Raw genomic sequence first — 23,473 nt, 5'->3', positions numbered from 1 at the left:
TAAGCTGTAACTTCAGTCCCAGACTTGCTTGACAACAATATACCTTGCCCTGGTTGCTTCTTTATGTATCTTACTATTCTAAGTGCAACTTCCATATGATATTTCTTTGGTTGATGTAGAAACTGACTTAGTGTATGTACACTATAAGAAATATCAGGTCTACTCATGTTAAGATATAACAACTTTCCAATTAATTTTTGATAAGCAGTCTGATCTGCTCGAGTCTTACCTTGATTTTCTTTTGTTTGATCATCATACTATCTAGATGTAAGCTTCATATTAACATCCATAGGAGTAACAACTAGCTATGAACTTGACAATTCAACCTCAGAAATGAGCTGAAGTGCATATTTCCTTTGATGCATCACTATACCATTGTTTGATCTTACAAATTTCGATCCCAAGAAAGTATTTTAACTGTAAGACCCTGAAAATGACGTAGGTTAACTAGAGCCTAATATGTTGGACCTCATCCTTCCTTGTGTGTCGGAGATATAAAGCGAGTGCACCAAAAAAGAACGGGAACTGGATCGATCTATTCTATGGTGAAGCATCCGAAGCATAACTGCACACTCACACGATCTTTGCCGAGAGATAGGATCATTCGGTGGAACCGGTTAACTACACTTGCTTCTATTGATGGAATAAGGTCCTAAATATGTCTAATATGTGATATAGAGGTAGTAGCTAACATATTAGGGGTGTTGGAAGTCAAACGTCAAGGGACAACTAAGACGTTTGATGACTAAGTCACCTAAATATCTAAAATGTGGTCTATATGTTTATGTGTGTTTAATGGTGTTTTAAGGTTCTAAATTGATTTAATATAGAATGTGTAGGAAGTGTTTAAAGTTTCGTGAAGTTTGGAGGTCAAACGACCAAGAACGTCCAAGGTGTTTAAAAGATATGCCTTGAGTCGACCTTGTACGTCTAGGCGAGTTTCATCGAATTTACGTGTTCGTTTTGGATGAAATTCATGTGAGAGGTGTTAAAATTATGGACGATGATAATTGGGTTGGAAACGTTTGAGAAATTATCCCCAAGGACCACCAAAGGGTCCTTGAGGAAGGACCCAAAATCAGTGTGCAGGCTGTCCCAGGCAGACCCTGGAGGCAGAGCAGTCAACGGACAGTCGTGGATGTGACGCACCGTCAAAGGGTACCGTAGTGAGGGACTTATACAAGGGTGAAGATAGAAAGGTTAGCCATCCACTGTTTCCACCGACAGAGGCTTGTGACGGCCCGTCGTGGCTGTGATGCCCCGTCAAGGTTTGGCGTCGCACACACCTGTCTTCCTGCGCAAGCTGCTGCCAAGTTAGGGGTGAATTGGTTAATTCACCTCACTTCTAAATTAAGTCATGGACGGTTATTTAAGGGTTATTTGGGTATTTTAATTAAGTATATAAAGTGTAATCACATGGAAGACCTCATTCTTCAAAATCATAAACCCAAAACTCTAAGAAAATATCTAAAATCCTCCATTGAAGAGGCAGCTTGGTAAGGGGTTTTTATGTCAAAATTCTTCATCAAAGTGAAGAATTATCATCCTTGAGGTATGACTTTTGATCCTTGAAACTTGTTCCATAAAGGAGCCCAACTCTCAACATGTTTTTCAAAGTTTTCTAAAGTAAATTATCCAATTGCATGATTCTACCATGGGTTCTTGCATAAATGATTTCTAAACATTGAATTATGATATAATTGATATTGTATTGGTGATTTCAACATAAATTACCTATGAACCCTAATTTTTGACTACAATGTGGGTTACTTGATATTAAGCTAATATTGATGAATTGTTATGTAGTTTCTTATGGGCTTTCTAATTATATAAGAATTATATTCAATTATTATCTAAGTGATCCTAGATTGCTAAACCTAGTTTAAATCGATAGAGATTTCATTGGATTTTATGATTATTGTTTGAATTATTGTTCATGGCCATAGGTAAGGGTCTTGTGATGTTGAATTGGTCGATTTAGCATTGAATCGAAGTGTGGATAAGGGAGTAAAGGTATGATACCCTATTTTACTTAATTTTATATTAATTAATACTTCAATTTTATTGTGATTGGTATGGTGTACTTATGGTGCCGGTGTTATGTGTTTTACTTGAAATTGACCTGACCTTGTCGGCGTTACTTTATGCAAAATTATGAGCATGGCCTTATTGACAACTACTTGAACTTATATGGCTATTTCTATAGTTTATTTGATGATGTGTGATCAAATTTACCTATATGTGAAAGTATGTGTTAGACTATCGATACTATTGAGTTAATAATGTTATGTTATGGTTAAGTGTGTAGTCTTAGAGTTGATACATGGTTGATTCTAAATTGTCTAGATAAGTCTAAAATGGTTAGGTTGATAATGTTAAGGTAATGAATAGGATGACTAAATAAGGTTAAGGGTCATTCCGAAGAGTCTAAAGGAAGATAGGCAATTTGTGTTAAATGGAAGTATGTTGTGTCTTGTTTAGGTAGACTTGGGTTCCTTTCTTGATGCTAATGTGAATATGTGATGTCTTGACATAGGAACCTAAAAGGTCTTAGTCTTGAATAAATGAATATAGGTGAGACCTTGCATGATGATACAAAGGTCATTTATGTGGAACCTTGACTTAAGGGAAAGGTTAAGATTGTTGAAGCGTAAGTCGTAATGGTATCCTTCAAATTAAAGGAGTGATGAACTTAAGGTTGATTGGATGGAACGTTATCATATCATACCAAAGGAAAGTTGCGATGAGCTTCTTGTCGCCATTGCGAGATATGCCCTACTGGACCTTACTTTGGTTGGTTGAATGTAATTAGGTCATGAACTAGATATGGGACCCTTTTATATGAACCTTAATGAAAATTGATCTATGAGAAGTAAGTCTAGCAACGAGTGAGTATGGTAAGGAAAAGTAGTTTTAGTTAAGTATGAAACTAGAATACAAAGTATGCCCTTCATATTCCTTAACCATGTGCCTAAATGGGATGTGTCTAAGTTCTACCATTAGCAAGTAGAATAACCTCATCGGAGTAGGATAGAAATCCGGATTCCATGTTTTGCTATCATGGTCTATGTCCTTTACTCCCTATTCTCATCATATGGAATACCTATTAGCAATTGAGGAGTTTATGGAGTTTAGGTGGTGGTATGGGACGCTATCTAGACATTGCACAATAAACTTTGAAGGTGTTATATGGATTTCCTAGGTATTGTCCAAGACCATTATTTGAATGTCCTTTATATGTTGTATGAGTCTTAATGAACTAATGAACTAATGACTTATGTTAAGGAGTATGTAAATAAATGAGTACCTAATCTAAAGTGACTTAAGAATTCCTTAGTTAAAGTGTGAAGAGGGCATAAAGGATGATCTCTTCATGTCTTATTTTTAGAAGTCTTGAGGATGACTCTAGTTAGGAAAGTTGGTTGATTTTGTGGACATGATCTAACCCTTAGGTAGTCTTAAGGAATATTTAGATAATCTCGAAGAGGTCACTATCGAAGTTATCTTCTTGATTTACTTAAGTAGGTCTTTTAATAGACTTTGAGAAGAGAATGTCATATCATCTATGTGTTGGTGACGTAGTGAGAATGATTCTATCTTAGGGAGTCTCTAGGATCTCTTAAGTGTGTGTAAGGGATTGTAATGGGTGGTCGCGCACAACTCACTCAAGTGAGACTTAGAGTTCACCTTTGGTAAAAGAATCTGATGTTGATGTTTATGATTTATTTGTAAGTCATTATAGATACTTAAGGGTCGTTTCGGCACATCTAGAGAGGGTGTTTGGGCGGTCTCTCTTTGTGTGACTTAAGTGAATCTTAGGATGACTTTAAGTGAGGAAATTACATGCTAGAAGTATCTTTTGTGTTTCTAAATTGATTTAAGATGTTATTATGATTAAATTATAATTTTTGAATAAAAAGATGCATATTTCCAATAAAGTCCGTTTTTCATGTTTATTTTTGCATATAGCCATACTTTAGTATATGTGGTTGTACTAACTCCATGCTTTTATCTATCTATATAGTTCTTGGTAGGTGAGGAGCTTTGAGAAGTGAAGACTTGGATTTAGAAGATCGTTCAAGAGAAGTTGAAGTATGTCCTCACTTGACTTGAGGGCGTATATATGTCTTTTATATTTCTTATTGAAGTATTGTAATAGACTAAGTATTTCTACATTCGTATTTTGAAGTATGGGCCGTCTCCCAAGTATTATTGTGTCTTAAGATGATGAGACTGAGACTTAGTATTTCCTATTACTTTTATATGAAAGAGATTTTGAAGACTATATTATCTTTTGTGAAAAGTTTTAACTCCGCACTACTTTTCACTATTTATATGCAATGAATGGTATGAAAGAAGCTTGTCTAAGAACTGCAGGAGTTCAACGATGCCGATTACAATCCAAGATTGTACCCTAACTTCTAGGGTATGGTTTTGGGATGTGACATTAACTCTCCTAGATCTTTCATTTTAAACCTTTGTTGTAAAGACATTTTTGTCTCACTTATCAATTCTAAACTGCTTCCTGTCACTAAAATATCATCAACATATACCAAAATAATTGTAATTCCTTTAGCAGTTCTTCTAGTGAAGAGGGAATGATCATGTTGACTTAGGTTGAACCCCAATTCCTGAAGAAATTCCACAAACTTATGATTCCACTGTCATGGAGCCTGTTTGAGTCCATACAATGATTTTTTCAGTCTACATACTTTGTTCACACTCTCCCCCTGACTGGAAAAGCCTTGAGGAATTGACATATATATTTCATCCTTTAAATCTCCATTCAATAATGAATTATACACATCCATTTGATGAATGTTCCACCCCTTAGATACAACCAATGCTAGCACTGCTATGACTGTTACCATCTTAACCATTGGTGAGAATGTTTCGTTATAATCTATACCTTCCTTCTGACTGTACCCCTTTGCAACTAACCTTATTGAACCTTTCTACCTCTCCATTAGATTTATACTTAATCTTATATATCCATCGGAAACCAATAACAGACTACCTTTTAGGAAACTCTACAAGATCCCAGGTGTTATTTTCTTGCAAAGCTTTAACCTCAGCTTGCATTGCTTCCACTATTTTAGAGTCTTTACTGGTCTCATCAAATGTAGCAGGTTCTGTGTACATAGACATTGCAGCAACAAGCTCTTGATAAGACTTGGACAAATGATTGTATTCTACACACTCATGGATTGGATATTCTACGTGTTTTCCCACATTAAAAGACACATAATCTTTCATCCAAACTGGTGGCTTAACTCCTCTTATAGACCTTCTAGTTCCTATATCTTGAGCTTCATTGAACACTTCAGCAGACTATTCTGTTTCTGTACACTGGCCTTTTTCTTGTACTTCACTCTGCTCATCATTCTTTTCCCTATCACACCATTCATCTTGAATACATTCCTGATGACTCTTGTCTTTAACAACCTCTTTGTTTCACACTAACTCCAGTCTGTATTCACCATATCAGGAGCTACTACTCTAACTGTGTTATCTATAAATAGACCTTTCTCCTTAACAGTTGACAAGTTCATGAATGGAAATACCATCTCTCTGAACAACAGATCCCTACTTACAAAGAAGCTCTTAGTTACCAGATCCAATAAAATATATCCCTTTTGTACTTCTGAATACCCAATATGCACAGCAACCTTAGATCTTGATGCTAACTTATCACTCTCATTGATGATTTAGCATAACATTAACACCCTATAACTCTTAAATGAGACAACATAGGCCTTTTGCCATAAATTCTTTCATAAGGAGATTCCCCTCCTAGAACTCTACTAGGCATTCTATTAATCAAATAAGCAACTGTAAGCACACACTGGCCCTAGTATTTCAAAGGAATTTTCCTTGAAACCTTAAGGCCCTAGTTACTTCCAACAAGTGTCTATGCTTCCGCTCAGCTACTCCATTCTGCTGAGGAGTATAAGGACAAGACCTATGGTGCACAATACCTCTTTCACTAAACAATTTAGCACACACATAATTAATGAACTCAGTCCCATTATCAGATCTTATTCTCTGAACTGTTTTGTCAAACTGTGTCATTACAAAATTTCAGAAAATAAAGCTAATGCAACACATACATCAGATTTGTTCTTTAACATAAATAACCAACTCATTCTTGAAAAATCATCAATCACTTTTAGAAAAAATATGTTACCATCAAAAGTAGGTTGCTTATAAGGACCCCAAATGTCACATCCAGGGTGCATCCCCTAGAAGTAACATGGCGTACTTGACCTCTCGGAGGTCTTATACAGGCCCATAGTTATCATTTATCGCATCGACATAGTAAATTTAGCGGAAAATTTAAAACTTTTTATCGCACATCATATGCTAGAAACATCACTTCGTATATATAATTGCTATCAACAACATATTGAGGCATCTACCCTCTTAGACCATAATACTCTATCAAGCGTAGACCACATAACACACAATAGTATAGGATATATATATATATATATATATATATATATATATATATATATATATATATATATATATATATATGTAGACCCTAATTCTCTTTGCCATCTTATACTTAACAACATTAGAATACATTAGGGACACAATCGTTAAAACATAAACATAAGTACAATGTTTTAAACCTTACAGTAAACCATAACATAGGAAATCCTTGGACTTAAGGATTCCTTTCCTTGAGCTTGAGAATCACATATCAAGCTCCTTAATCATATGGACATCCTTTGAGCATCCATAACCTACATTTTGTGTAACAAAATTGAGAAGAATGGGATTAGTACAAGAATGCACCAAGTACGACAACCATGCAAAAACATGCATTTAAAAGGAACATTTTCTTGAAATCATACTTCATGCCTTTTTTAGTAAATCTTTATAAAACCATGAAACAATAGCATTCATATCATTCATATACTTCATACAAACATATCCAAAGGCCAAACATTTCATAGGATCACATATAGGATTTATTACATTTTTGAGTCTTATTATAGTGAGCTTCTGTTCCCTTAATAGTGAGCTAATTTCCTTTTTATTCATTAACTTCCCAAGTAACCCTTTAGTGATACTTGGTGCAATGCATCACCTTAGGATCACAAGGAAAACCATACACACTACTTACACAAGCCAATGGATATCATCATAAAAGTATAGTACAACATAGACATAGTTAAGTCAAGACCTTCATCATATAGTCAACAAGATTAACATCATGCATAAATACTCATATCATGCACATCTTCATAAAAAGTAGACAAATTCTACAATGTCATGCATAAGGAACACATACATAGTGACATGCATTAGAACACCTTCCTAGAACTTCTTAAGGAGCTACTTGTGCAATGTATAGATGGGTTCATTACTTCCACCTATCCTAAGTAATCTCCCTTAAGTCATTCTAGTTAGGGTCCTATTCATTTACTTCCTCTGTCCATTTTACTTAAGGGAAACTATAGCCTTAACCAACATAGACCATGTGATGCTAAACATGGAATCCGATGTCATAGAACCCCACACCAAAAGGAGGTGGTCTACAGGCCAAAGTAGAACCAAATGTGACATAGATTTCTAGGTGGATCAACTAGCTAGTATCCTATGGTGGGAACATAGTTATGGAACTTAGAGGTACATACGAAAATCCTCTTTATGCCAAGATTAGGCATTGTAGTTATTCACTTAGGGAAACCTTATTTATGCCTACTGAGGCATTATAGTTATCCACCTCATGAGATTTATAGTGACCTACCTTCCTACCATAGGAAGGGACACACACTCATATTCAAGTTCACTCGGGGCTAAGCTAAGTTTCCTTCATTGAAAACCTTTATTATATTTTTACTTTATAAAACAAAGGTTTAGGAGATTCATCCCCTGATATGCTTAACTCATAGGTCATAAATGAAAGTTCATCAACCTAAATGATGTAAAGAATCCGTTCACATGAACATAGCATATGTAAAGCATCATCTAGTTTAGGGTACACATGAACATACAATTCAAGGCCCCTCTCTTGACTAGGTCTTCATACATGTGTGTGTATACATATATGTGACAAAACCTTTCACATAACACATTAAGACACACATGTTCATACATACATATTCATACATATAGAAACCAAAACTAGAACTATCCTATCAAGGTACACATGTGCAATGCGTAGGCAAAGTCTCATACCCTTTCCCATACAAGTAAACCTATCAAGTCATCCTAGCTAAGGAAACAATATCATGCTTTCATAAACATCATCATAATATGCATAGTAGTAGACACTAGTGAATATGAGAACTACCTTTCATTTAGACACCATGACCAATACTACTTGTAACATGCATGTAAAGTGAGTGTTTGTGTACATTGTTCAACATGATCACATAATTGCTATCAACAACATATTGAGGCATCCACCCTCTTAGACCATAATACTCTATCAAGCATAAACCACACAACACACAATAGTATAGGAGACAAGTCAACTTGATATAAATATTCCTAACTTGTGCTATTCATGAATTCACATAGGGATACATAGATAAGGATTATTAACCATTTTAATCATCAATGGAAGTACCTATATTTTACCCAAACATGGATATACACATGCTTACACAATAGCCATACACTCTAGATCACAACTAGAATAGATCATCATAGGCACATGTTCATATATTCATCAATTTGCCTTCATAGACATGGTGAACACATATATAGATTGACAATAAATTAAATACCGCCACCATAAGTGGATCATACCACACAATGTCACACAAGGCTTCATCAACATTAATATAAAGAAATAGAGAAGTAGAAGAGTAGAGGAATTCTTACCAATCCTTTAGCCTTGGGTCATCATTGACCATTACAACTCTTTTATCAATAAATCAAGTATAGGGTAGTAGATTAAGGTACCATAATCATACATGAAGTTCAGAATAAGCTACTACAAGGCCATGCTACAACTAGTACAACATATCATTAACATGCTAGAATGTAGAAGGACATAGATCATCAACCAACTTCACTTGCATGGACTATATATAATATTTCATCAATTATATCAATCCAATGCAATACCTAATCATACACTTAATAATATTGAATCATGATTAAAACATTTCAAGACCAAGCTACTATCGTAGGCATTAAACTTTCAATTCAATGTAGAGTAGAGAGAACATGTCATCTTATTAATTTTCTCAAATTATTAATCATCAATCACATTTTAACAATAAATTACATGTTAGGCAATAGCTAACGAAATCATAGTCTAGATGAGAAACTACTATAATTGTCATTAAGGTCGAATTCACTACAAGCATGTTTCATATTAGGGATTCATGGAATGTAAATTTACATAGGTTAATCCTATTTAAACTATCATGAATTGAACCATATTAAATTCATTACACATAATTCATACTCATATTATGTTATAGGCAGCAGCTATAGACATTACCATGATCAATTCATATAACAACTAACCTAACGTTAAGATCACAAGTTACTACTTGATAGACTAGAAGAACCTAGATCAATTCAAATCAAGACTTCTTTACTTTGATCATACAAGATTTGTTTCCACAATTCAACCATGGTATTATCCTAAAACATCAGCTACAAAAACCACAACATGATCGAAATTCACTTTTTAATCAATTAAGGACCCACATTACAATGATCATAATGAAGACTCGGCTAGGCATATTCAAACCTTCATGCATGATTCACATGGGTAATGCATCAATGATTCACCATAGATATACATAATATATAGTAGACATAAGCATATTAACATAATTAAATCACAAATCAACATGCATAAGATCAAGATCATAAAGCCATACATAGGCTAAAATCGAGTTTGTGAAAGATGAATGGGTTCATCATGCAATAGGAATGAGAATCATGTCCAAATCAGTAGATAATCATCGATATATTCATATTATGATTTTCAAATCAATTTAAGAAAGAAACCATGGATAGAATGAAGAAGAAGAACTTGATCATATTTTTCTCTTTGAAAACTTTGAGATTAACTCTCTAGATGGAAGGATAACTAGAGATGAAGGATCACCATACCTTTATCTAAATTAAAATGTCTAAAAATTAAAGATTCATCCGTGTAAATTCAAGCTCCAAGCTGTTCTTGAACTTCACTAACAATTGAGGTTCTAGAGAGAATATTTTTGGAGGAAAAAATCTAATTTGCTGAATTGTATTGGGAGTGGGGTTGATCACGTTTTTACTACCTTATATACACCCAAAAGTAGCTAAATAATCCTATTAGAATCAGTTTAGGACTTGGGGTGAATTTACCATTCACTCCTTAATTAAAAAAGACGCAGGCAGCAGTTGACAGACCACCATCGACAGAGCAATCAACTGACTGTAGGTCAGTCTACGGGCCGTCCTTTGGCTTCTGTCGACTGGTCCTTTAGAAAAATTTTGGCTAGAGACCTGCCGAATCTAAGTAACAATCGATGAGACCTTACCTACGGGCCGTTTGTTGACCAAAGGCCGTCGTTTGGTCCTTCGATTGACACAGCCAAGGTAGTGTCTCGACCAGCCTTGGATCCTTTTTGTGGGTCCTTTTGTGAGGACTTTTATAAGTCGCACCCAGACGTTTCCAACGTAACTACAACCCTTAAAAAGTTGTAGACCTTCCACATAAGTTTCACCCAAATAAAACACTTGCAACTCATCCAAACAGGCTAGGCCCCATCGAGACACACTTTGAGCGTCTTAAGGGCTATCTTTCGAACGCCTTGGACGTTCTTGGTCGTTTGACCTCCAAACTTCTTGAAACTAAATATACCATAATTAAAAATCATTATAACTCATTTTAATCCTTAATAAGCTTATGACATACAATCTATAATATGCATGGACACATGGGGCACATAGGCGACTAGTCGTCAAATATTTTAGGCGTCCCTTAATGTTCGACTTCCAAATCACTTCAAACTTTACACACTGCCTCTAAACCATATTATAAGTCATTTTAGGAACTTATAACCTTAATACTAACATGTTAGGATCTATACACCCTAACTCATTTTGGGTATTACAATATCCCCCACTTCGGAACATTCGTCCTCGAATGACACTTAGGGCTCTTTAATCACAACAAGGACTTCAATGCATCATAGAGTAGTTCATAACATTTATAATAAACATCAAATCGTCTTAGCACTGAATGCACACAAGCAAGTAAAACCATTACTCACTCACTCTTTAATGCATCAAACACAAAGGCTCTTATTATGTTCATAGGAGAAACATCCTTATCCTAATCATAACAATGTCATTTCACCTCAATTTATTAAGAGACCATCTTGCAAGGCCACACATAGGCAGATTTCAACAATGCTCAAGAAGCAATTCAGGCACTCTTACTTCAATGCACATAGACTTGAGTTAGTTGAATCATCAAAGATCTTCATTAGTTAGACCTAGTGTAATGAAGGTCATCCTCAACATTACCATGTTTAGTGATGTACATGGAGGAATGTCCTTCTCTTCAACACACATACATGTATCATGAGTTCACACCTAAGCATGGTACCGGGTCAATTTCCTATGAAAATGTGAAATTCTCAACTTTAAACCAAGCCATGCTCATGTTTCCTCCCTAGTGAAGTCTAAAAGACAATTTACACCAAATACATCACAACAAATAGGAAGTAATTTCACAAAATGTCAATTTCTAACATAGTACTCACCTAGCATATTTTGAGAAGAATCACACAAATCATAGGCACACACTGGGCCTACAATTTTGCTTCCCAAACCATACAAGTTACATAATTTTCAAGAGACTCAACATATTTCATTTTAAAGAGACAACTTTTCATTATAAGGCTAAACATTTCACCTCACAAGTGACTATTACCATGCTTCTTATCTTATCTCATGAAGTCAAATGCACAACTATCATATCAAGATGTAATTTAACATGAGAAAACATGGCTTTTATTAAAAAATTTCTTTCATGCACTTTGAAATCTCCACAATATCTTCAAGGTAATATCAATCAATACATACCAAACATATAAGGTCATGCAAATCATACTTTATGCAAAACTCTTATTCATGAACAAGCTTACTAAAAATTTAATAGATTCAAGTTCAAGTAAGAATAGAACGAAAAGGTAGAAAATAGCTACAACCTTACTACTCCATCACCGTCCATCACTTAGGGTAAACCCAAATAAGATTAACTTAACCCCATCGTAAGAGGATCTTAACTAAAACAACCTTCATTTTCATCACTTAAAAGTGATTACAACTTTTAGAAGGATTTGCATTAAGTTAACATAGGAACACCAAGGTATTCTAAAATTCATCTCCTAGGCAATTTATCCCCAATTATCAAGTTAGGTCATCTAATTCAACCACATAAGGCCTTCATACAATACAATAAACACCAAGGTCAAACAAACCTACATCATCACCCTACCAAGACAAGAATACTACCCTCAATTCTAAGGGATACATCAATTCCACAACATCAAGTGTCACGCTCCGAGCTACCCCCGAGACGACGACACGAAACCTAGGACCACAAGTGATCCCAAGATAACCGTTCTGGTATGATCATGAGCATATTAAAGATAATAAACTGTTGCGGAAGCTAAATCATAAATTATAATGAAAAGATGGGGCATACCCATATGCTAAAGATGAGATATATGAAAAACCGATGAGTTTAATATAAAGAAATATTAACTCACTACTTAGATAAAACTAACTATGTATGAAAATAGCCTCAAAACTAGACTAGAAATACTAGGACAAGCCCCACCTAAATCTAGCAAAAACTGAAACTAAATGACTAAAGACAGAAATGACATTCATGACTGTTGTCCTCGGAAAATGAGGACTCACCACTGAATCTACTGAACTGGAGATTGGGAAATTGATCTATGCATGATCTAGATGCTGAGAACCTGAATCTACATCAAGAGAAGATGTAGAGCACGTATGCGTTAGTATTTGAAAGGAACTGAGCATGCAGGATAGAGTAAAGCTGAAATAAAACATAACTGAATAAACAAAATAGCAAGTAGAATAATCCGACATGATAAACTGAATTCTGAGCTAAATGGATGCAATGACCAATTTATAACATATTAAAACTGAATACTCAGTACATGAAAAATGGTCAATGAAGAGAGTCAGACTGATCTGTGGGAGATACTAATAATCGATAATAAAACTACACGAGCTAAATGTGGAGTCCAATGTATACGCCCCACTGAGAGGACCCAATATGTCCTGCCAAAGGTATAATGGCATGATGGCATGATCACTAAACTGATTGGCCATAGAGGGGACTTACAACCTACTTGGCTAGTAGTTCTGGGACTATTGGGTACGCTAAACCCTTTTCCAACTCGGTATTATGCTACCCCCAATGAATTCTGTAAATTTACTGTTTATGTCTCAATATCTATAAATACTGGATATCTCAAAACTGAACATGTAAACTGAGAATGCAATAATTAATCTGGTAATTATGCATTTATAACTGAGGCATGTATATCTGAAGTGTTTGAAATATCTGACCTAGCATGTGTAATTCATGAACTAAATATATACAAAGCTAGAGTTCTGAAATTCATGCAATAAACAGAATAATAACATGATACTCTGATTTGGAACATAAAACTAATAAATATATAAAGTTCTATCGAAGTTCTAGAAACCCTAGGTTTAAACATGATAAGAGAATCAAGAATCTGACTAAAAACTAGGGACCCAATGGGTGAAAGGAACCCACTAGTGAAATCCCACATACCTGGTGATGAAATCCAAGGAAAAATACTTCAGTTTCGGGGCTGGAACTGCTGGAACTTGTGGTGTTCCTGAACTAGGGTTCTTGAAATTTTTCTTCTTTGTTGCTTCTAGTTTTTTAAGTTTTGATATAATGATTTTACTTGGATATGTTTTAATTATGTTTCTAGGCTAAAACTGACTAAAATTTGATGATTTAGGGTCAAAACGATGTAACTTAGGGTCTAAACAGAGTGGAAATGGTCAAAGAGATCCCTGGGAAAGTTGTTATCGGACCAAACGACGGCCAGGAGTGACGGTCCGTCCTCTGACCGACACCCCGTCATTGGGTCCGTCGACTGGGCCTGTTCGAAAGGCCTTTACTAAAATAGGCATAGCTTTTTACTTGGATGTCTGATTTTAGCAAGGTCGTTGTCTATGGAAAGATAATTCAATTACATATCTATGGGTAGATCATGGGACACCTAATTCATTTTGTGCTAAGAGTTATGAACATTTTAAGTTCACCCAATTGCATTTCCCCTTAACTGTGTGCAAATTTTCCACCTACGGAACGTGATGGTCATCCGTAGCTCTTGTTAGAGAGTGGGTGAAGGGAGTCTTGATCGATGGTCACGGACTACGGACTGTCGTCTGACTTACGGACCGTAAGTCCGTCCATCGTCCAAGACTTAACCAATTTTTCTAGGCTGAAATTTTTGGGAGTTTCTGATCCAATCGACGATTGTGCAGGATAGACCGTGGTTCAGGCTACAGATTTTTCTGAAAAAACTTATTTTTGGTCTGTTTTGGATATGGGGTGTTACATTATCTCCCCCTTTGGAACATTCATCATCGAATGAAGACTAAACTAGCTTAAATAGAGGGATAGAGGTGCAAACCCCACTACTAAACACTGAGAACTGAGTTTCTGAATGAATTGAGTTATGAGTACATACAATTACGCTAAAGTATAAACTGAGGGAACATGATTCTAAATTTACGCGTGAATGACTTTATAACTGAAGAGGAACTATTACCTCAAGATGAAGTGGAACCGGAAGGAAAGAGGTAAGGAAACTTGGCTTTCATGGCTGCTTCTGCTTCCCAAGTAGCTCCCTCTACGGACTGACTCCTCCACAAAACCTCGACTGAAGCTATTTCTTTGTTTCTCAACCTTCTAACCAGACGGTCAAGAATCTCAACAGGTACATCCTCATAAGAAAGACTATCTTTCACCGTCAGACTCTCTAAAGGTACTACAGAGGCTAGATCACCCACACACTTCTTTAAGAGTGAGATGTGGAAGACCGGATGCACTTCTGCTAATTCTGTTGGTAACTCTATCTCATATGCCACCTTGCCAACCTTTTTCAAGATCTTTTAAGAGCCTTCATATCTAGGGCGAGCTTCCCTTTCTTTCCAAATCTCATCACCCCTTTCATAGGTGAGACTTTCAGAAAAACCCAATCATCAACTTGGAACTATAGTTCCCTTTTCTTTACATCTGCATAAGATTTTTGACGACTTTGGGCTGTCTTAAATCTATATTTAATGAGTTGCACTTTCTCCATAGCATAAAGGACTGAATCTGGCCCTATCAAAGCTGTTTCACCTACTTCAAACAAACCAATAGAAGATCTTCATCTACACCCATATAAAGCCTCATAAGGGTCCATCTGAATTCTTGAATGGTAGCTATTATTGTAGGCAAACTCAATAAGAGAAAGGTAATCATCCCAACTACCTTTGAAATCGATTACACAATATCTCAACATATCCTCTTCGGTTTGAATGGTACGCTCTGCCTGCCCATCCATCTGTGGATGAAATGATGTACTAAGGTTAACTTGAGTACCAAGACCTTTTTGAAACGACTTCTAGAAATGAGAGGTAAACTAAGGACCTCTATCAGATGTGATAGACAAATGAACCCCATACAACCTCACAATTTAATTGATGTAAAGTTTGGGATAGTCCTCTGCCGAATCTGTAGTCTTAACCGCTAAAAAGTGAGAAGACTTACTCATCCTATAAACTATCACCCAAATGGAGTCATGATGTCTGCGAGTACCAGGTAACCCTGTGATGAAATCCATATTGATCACATCCCACTTCCAAGTAGGAATATCGATCTCATGAGTCATACCTCCTGGTTTCTGATGTTCTACCTTGACTTGCTGGCAATTGGGGCACTTACTTACAAAGTCTGCTATATCCCTATTCATGCCATTCCACCAATAGACTTCCCACAGATTGCGATACATCTTAGTCTCAACTCGCCCACATCAAGAACACACAATTTACCCTAGTAGCAAATTACACTATCTCCCCCTTGGGAGAAAACCTCCACTCTCTGATTATGGACTGCACCCTTAAGTTCAGGCAAGGTTGGATCACTGTCTTTATTTTCCTTAACCTCCACTACCAAAGACAATTCTGCCCCATTCTAAACTAGTACACCATTGTCTGATATGCTCAGAAGGCGAACTCCGAAGCGAGCAAGCCTGTGAACATCCTTCACTAGCTCCTTCTTTTCTTCCTCAAATGGGCTACACTACCCATAGATAATATACTAAGAGCATCTGCTACTACATTCGCCTTACCAGGATGGTAATGCACACTCATATCATAATACTTAAGGAACTCAAGTCATCTCCTTTGGCGAAGATTCAACTCCTTCCCGGTGAACACATACTGAAGGCTATTATAGTCAGTGAACACCATACAATTAGTGTCTCCAGACCTTGAGTGTAAACACCACTGCTGCAAGCTCGAGGTCATGAGTTGGATAGTTCTTCTCATGAACCTTAAGTTGTCTAGAGGCATAAACTACCACCTTACCTCGCTGCATCAACACACAACCTAGGCCAACCCTAGATGCATCACATAACCATCTGAACCCTCTGGTAGAGTCAAGACAAGAGTTGTAGTCAATGTAGTTCAATTCTGTGAAGCTTTTCTCACAATTATCTGACAATTGGAACTTGGCCATCTTCTGAGTCACCTTAGTCAATGGTGAGGCTATGGATGAAAATCCTTCCACGAACCTTTTGTAATAACCTCCTAGACCTAAGAAACTTCTGATATATGTAGCAGAGGTAGGTCTGGGCCACTGTTTCACTGCTTCTATATTTTGTGAATCCACTCGAATCCCTTCACTAGATACAATGTAACAAGGAAAAGCAACGGATTGCAACCAAAACTCACATTTGCTGAACTTAGCGAATAACTGGCGATCTTTGAAAGTCTGCAGAGCAACTCTCAAATGACTTGCATGTCCTTCCTCACTCCTAGACTAAATGAGGATATCATCAGTGAAATCGATAACTAACAAGTCTAAGTACTATTTGAACACTCTTTTCAGCAAATCCATGAAAGCTGCAGGAACATTGATTAGTCCAAACGACATAACTACAAATTCATAATGACCATACCGAGTTCTAAAGGTTGTTTTCAAAATGTTACTATCTCTGACTCTGAGCTGATGATAACCCGATCTAAGGTCTATCTTTGAGAAATGTTTAGCACCCTAAAGTTGGTCAAACAAGTCATCAATCCTGGGGATGGGATACTTATTCTTGATTGTGACCTTGTTCAACAATGCATATTATGAGAGAACCATTTTTCTGGGCTTAAGGTAATAAATAAATCGACCCATAGGCGCTACGCTACTACCATTCCATTCTAAGATTGGTTCATCCGTAAAATGAAAATGAACAATCCTAGTTCTACAATTAACTAACGCATAATAACATGAGTGTAATTAATACATGCCTGGAATGACATCAAAGTCTACCATTTCTAACTCTACTAGATCTGCAAAGGTGACTTTCTGAGATACTATGACAGGGTAATTTCTATATACCAGTCTAGCTATACTTGGGTCACCTACTAGAGTAGAGATTGAGAAAGGTTCTGAGAGAGTTTCCGGACTAATACTAAATTGGACTGCTAAATTGAGTTACAAAAGACAAAGTCATGTCTATTGTATTTCCACTTAGTGAACCATATGAGATTCACATCCTTGAGTTTGTAGGAGGCCAATATCAACTATCACTATGAGTTACTGACATCACACCAAATATTTGCTTGACCTTATCAATAAACTTTTGTGGGTCCTTACCAACTTACGACCCTAAAAACTTAGGCGGATTCATCCTAACAAAATCACAAACTCTACATTGTTCTAGTTGGTCATATTGTGAGCCAAAAGTTGAATTTACATTCTAAAAATCTGCATTTAAACTTCCTTATATGGTACTAGAGGAACTGCATTAGCATTCCATGCCTAAGCTCTACAAAAAGGCATGATCTTAAGCGCACTACGTCAAGTTAGAATGGTACTTGATCATACCTTATGCACGATAAGAGTAACAAGAAAGTGAAGTTTTTCCTAAAACACTTCATGGCCTCCCTCTCATTAGATGTGGTGCACTTCACACCCATAAAAATGACTCCACTTAGTGCAGGTTTCCAGACTTCATAGGACACTTTAACCTAGTGCTCTAATACCATGTTTTGTCACACCCCAAGCTACCCCCGAGAGGAGGACACGGAACTAGGACCACAAGTGATCCCAAGTTAATCCTGCTGGCATGATTATGAGCATACTAAATATAAGAAACTGTTGCGGAAGCTAAATAATAAATTATAATGAAAAGATGGGAAATACCCATATGCTCAAACTGAGATATATGTAAAGCCGATGATTTTAATACAAAGAAATATTAACTCACTACTAAGCTGAAACTAACTATGTTTGAAAATAGCCTCTAAACTAGAATAGAAATACAGGGAAGAGCCCCATCTAAATCTAGCAAAAATCTGAAACTAAATGACTAAAGACTGAAATGACATTCATGATTGTTGTCCTCGGAGAATGAAGACTCTTCACTGAATCTATTTAACTGGAGATTGGGAAATTGATCTATGCGTGATCTGGATGCTGAGAACCAAAACCTACATCACGAGATGATGTAGCGCACATATGCGTCAGTACTTGAAAGGTACTGAGCATGTAGGATAGAGTAAAGTTGAAATAAAACATAACTGAACAAACAAAATAACAAGTATTATAATCTGACATGATAAACTAAATTCTAAGCTAACTGGATGTAATGACCAATTTATAACATATTAAAACTGAATACTAAATATACTAACAAATGTTCAATGAAAAGAGTCTGACTGATATGTGGGAGTTACTAATAACCAATAATAAAACAACATGAGCTAAATGCGGAGTTCGTATATACGCCCCATCGAGAGGACCCAATATACCCTGCCAAAGGTATAAAGGCATGTTGGCATGATCACTAAACAGATTGCCCACAGAGGGTACTAACAACCTACTTGGCAAGTAGTTCTGGGACTATTGGGTACGCTAAACCCTAATCTGACTCGGTATTATGCTACCCCCAATGAATTCTATAAATTTACTGTTTATGTCCTAATTTATGTATACTCGATAGCTCAAAACTGAACATGCAAACTGAGAATGGAATAACTAATCTGGTAATTATGTATTTATAACAGAGGCATGTATATATGAAGTGTCTGAAATATCTAACCTAGCATGTGTAATTCAAGAACTAAAGAAATACAAATCTAGGGTTCTGAAATTCATGCATTAAACAAAATAATAACATGATAATCTGATTGGGAACCTAAACTAATAAATTCATAAAGTTCTATCAAAGTTCTAGAAACCCTAGGTTTAATCATGACAAGAGAATCAAGAATCTTACTGAAAACTAGGGACCCAATGGGTGAAAGGAACCCTCTAGTGAAATCCCACATGCATGGTGATGAAATCAACGGAAAAATACTTAGGTTTCGGGGATGGAACTGCTGCAACTTGTGGTGTTCTTGAACTAGGGTTCTTGAGCTTTTTCTCCTTTCTTGCTTCTAGTTTTTTAAGTTTTGATGTAATGATTTGACTTGGATATGTTTTAATTATGTTTCTAGGCTTAAGATGACTAAAATTTGATGATTCAAAACTACGTAACTTAGGGTTTAAACGGAGTGGTAAAGGTTAAAAAGACCCTTGGGAAAGTTGTTGTTGGCCAAACGAAGGCTAGAATTGACGGTCTGTCGTCTGACTGATGCCCTATCGTTGGGTCCATCGAATGGGCCTGTTTGACAGTACTTTACTAATATAGGTATAACATTTTACTCGAATGTCTGATTTTAGCAAGGCCGGTGTCTATGGAAAGATAATTCAATTATATATCTATGGGTACGTTATGGGACACCTAATTTATTTTGTGCTAATAGTTATGACCATTTTAAGTTGAACCAATTATATTTCCCCTTAACTGTCTGCAAATTTTCTACCTAAGGACCGTGCTTGTCATCCCTAGCTCTTGTCAGAGAGTGGGTGAAGGGAGTCTTGATCGACATTCACGGACTACGGACCGTCGTCTGGCCTACGAACCGTAAGTCTGTCCGTCATCCAAGACTTAACCAATTTTTTTGGTCTGAAATTTTTGGGAGTTTCTGATCCCATCGACAGTTGTGCAGGACGGACCGTGGTTCAGGCTACGGTCTGTCGATGCCACTGTTGGTAGCACCTGTAGATTTTTTTGAAAATCTAATTTTTGATCTGTTTTGGCTACGGGGTTTTACATCAAGGGAATGACAACACAATAAGAAGTTAGAACATATCTACAACTCATCATGCCAAAAGTCTCTCATTCTTCATTCCAAATAACAATTCTCTTTTATACATTGTTTATCATGATCATATGCATCAATTCTATACAAAAAAACTCCAATCCTTACTAAACAACTTATCAAGGACCACATATATTCAAAGAAAAACATTGAGAACCTTTAAGTGCATATTTTTAGGGTAGCATGCTTTCATAAGTAATCACTAAGCAATTCAAGTTCAAATCATATCATAAGGCTACCATAATACAAAACCATATAGTAAGACATTATTCCTAAAAGAAACTCATTCTAACCATAATAACTTCTAGCATGCTTTAACTATATCATGACATACATTTTTCAACATAACATGCTATTTCACATTAACTTCATATATAGCCATATTTGGCATCACATCATCAAAACATACCAAAATTCACCTTCACACATACTCATTCAAATCATAAAACCAAGATAAGCATTTAAACTCACCTTTTCTACCCCAAGCATAGAGAACAATCTCGTCCAAGCAATCATATCTAAAAGACCACCGGACAAGAAAACCATAAGAGAGAGATCTTATAGAGTTAAGTTCTATGGAACGATATGAGAATTATGAAGAATGGAAACTCTATCATCCTATAGCCTCTCGTACCATTTGATGTGTCGCGACTCACCACCAATGATACAAGACTCTACTAGACGTGGCTCTGATACCATGTCTGTCACATTTGGGGTGCACCCTCTAGAAGTAATATGACGTACTTGACCTCTCGAGGTCTTATACAAGCCCGTAGTAATCATTCATCGCATCGCCATAGTAAATTTAGCAGAAAATTTAAAACTTTTCATAGCACATCATATGCTAGAAACTTCACTTAGTATGTATATATATGTGATATAGCTTTTTAGGTGGATCCATTAGCTAGTATCCTATGGTGGGAACATAGTTATGGAACTTAGAGGTACGTACGAAAATCCTCTTTATGCCAAGATTAGGCATTGTAGTTATTCACTTAGGGAAACCCTATTTATGCCTACTGAGGCATTATAGTTATCCACCTCATGAGATTTATAGTGACCTACCTTCCTACCATAGGAAGGAACACACACTCATATTCAAGTTCACTCAGTGCTAAGCTAACTTCCCTTCATTGAAAATCATTTTTATATTTTTACTTTATAAAACATAGGTTTAGGAGAGTCATCACCTGATATGGTTAACTAATAGGTCATAAATGAAAGTTCATCAACCTAAATGATGTAGAGAATCTGTTCACATGAACATAGCATATGTAAAGCATCATCTAGTTTAGGGTACACATGAACATATTATTCAAGGCCCCTCTCTTGACTAGGTCTTCATACATGTGTGTGTATACATATATGTGAGCAAACCTTTAACATAACACATTAAGACACACATGTTCATACATACATATTCATACATATAGAAACCAAAACTAGAACTTATCCTATCAAGGTACACATGTGCAATGTGTAGGCAAAGTCTCATACCCTTACCCATACTAGTACACCTATCAAGTAATCCTAGAAAAGGAAACAATATCATGCTTTCATAAACATCATCATAACATGCATAGTAGTAGACACTAGTGAATATCAAAACTACCTTTCATTTAGACACCATTACCTATACTACTTGTAACATGCATATAAAGTGACTGTGTGTGTACATTGGTCAACATGATCACATAATGGATTTCAAAAACATATTGAGGCAGCAACCCTCTTAGACCATAATACTCTATCAAGCATAAACCACACAAGACACAATAGCATAAGAGACAAGTCAACTTGATATTACACTTAAGATTCCTAATTTGTGCTATTCATAAATTCACATAGAGGTACGTAGGTAAGGATTATTAACCATTTTACTCATTAATGGAAGCACCTATACTTTACCCTATCATGGGATATACACATGCTTACACAATAGCCATACACCCTAGATCACAACTAGAACAGGAAAGTAGGCATAATCTTCACATAGTATCATCATAGGCATATATTCGTATATTCATCAATTTGCCTTCATGGCCATGGTCAACACATATATAGATTGACAATAAATTAAACACCACCACTATAAGTGGATAATACAACACAATGTCATACAAGGCTTCATCAACATAACTATAAAGAAATAGAGAGGTAGAAGAGTAGGGGAATTCTTACCAATCCTTTAGACTTTTGTCATTATTGACCATTACTACTATTTTATCAATAAATCAAGTATAGGGAAGTAGCTTAAGGTACTATAATAATACATCAAGTTAACCATAAGCTACTACAAGGCCATGCTACATCTAGTAAAACATATCATTAACATTCTAGAATGTAGAAGGACATAGATCATTAACCAACTTCATTTGCATGGATTATAGATCATATTTCATCAATAATATCAATCTAATCCAGTACCTAATCATACACTTAATCATATCAAAATCATGCTTAATACATTCAAGATCAAGATACTATCGTAGGCATTAAACTATCAATTCAATGTAGAGTAGAGAAAATAGGCCATCTTATTAATATTCCCGAAGTATTAATCATCAATCATATTTTACCAATAAAGTACATGCTAGGAAGTATCTAATGAAATCATAGTCTAGATGAGATACTAGTAAAATTGCCATTAAGGTTGAATTCACTACAAGCATGTTTCATATTAGGGATTCATGGAAAGTAAGTTTACATAGGTTAATCCTATTCAAACTATCTTGAATTGAACCATATTAAATTAGTTACATATAATTCATAATCATATTACGTTATATGCAGCACCTATAGTCGTCAACCATGATCAATTCATATAACAACTAACCTAACGTCAAGATCACAAGTTACTACTAGATAAACTAGAAGAACCTAGATCAATTCAAATCAAGCCTTGTTATCATAAAAGATTTTTATCCACAATTAAACCATGGTATTATCCTAAAACAAAAGCTACAAGAACCACAACGTAATCGAAATTCACTTTTTAATCAAT

General features: G+C 35.9%; 1 protein-coding gene across 1 annotated transcript; it reads right to left on the bottom strand.

The window, feature by feature from the left end:
- Positions 1 to 5,013: 5,013 nt before the first annotated feature.
- On the bottom strand, positions 5,014 to 6,072 carry LOC138348011 (uncharacterized). Its single transcript, XM_069296615.1, has 3 exons — positions 5,882 to 6,072; positions 5,465 to 5,586; positions 5,014 to 5,309 (listed from the first exon to the last, which is right to left on the bottom strand). The coding sequence occupies exons 1-3, from the start codon at positions 6,070 to 6,072 to the stop codon at positions 5,014 to 5,016; spliced, it is 609 nt and encodes a 202-aa protein (XP_069152716.1).
- Positions 6,073 to 23,473: the final 17,401 nt, after the last annotated feature.

This window comes from Solanum lycopersicum, chromosome 4 (genome assembly GCF_036512215.1).
Source record: "Solanum lycopersicum chromosome 4, SLM_r2.1".
Classification (NCBI taxonomy): Eukaryota; Viridiplantae; Streptophyta; class Magnoliopsida; order Solanales; family Solanaceae; genus Solanum; species Solanum lycopersicum.
This window is presented reverse-complemented; position numbering and strand designations above follow the sequence as displayed.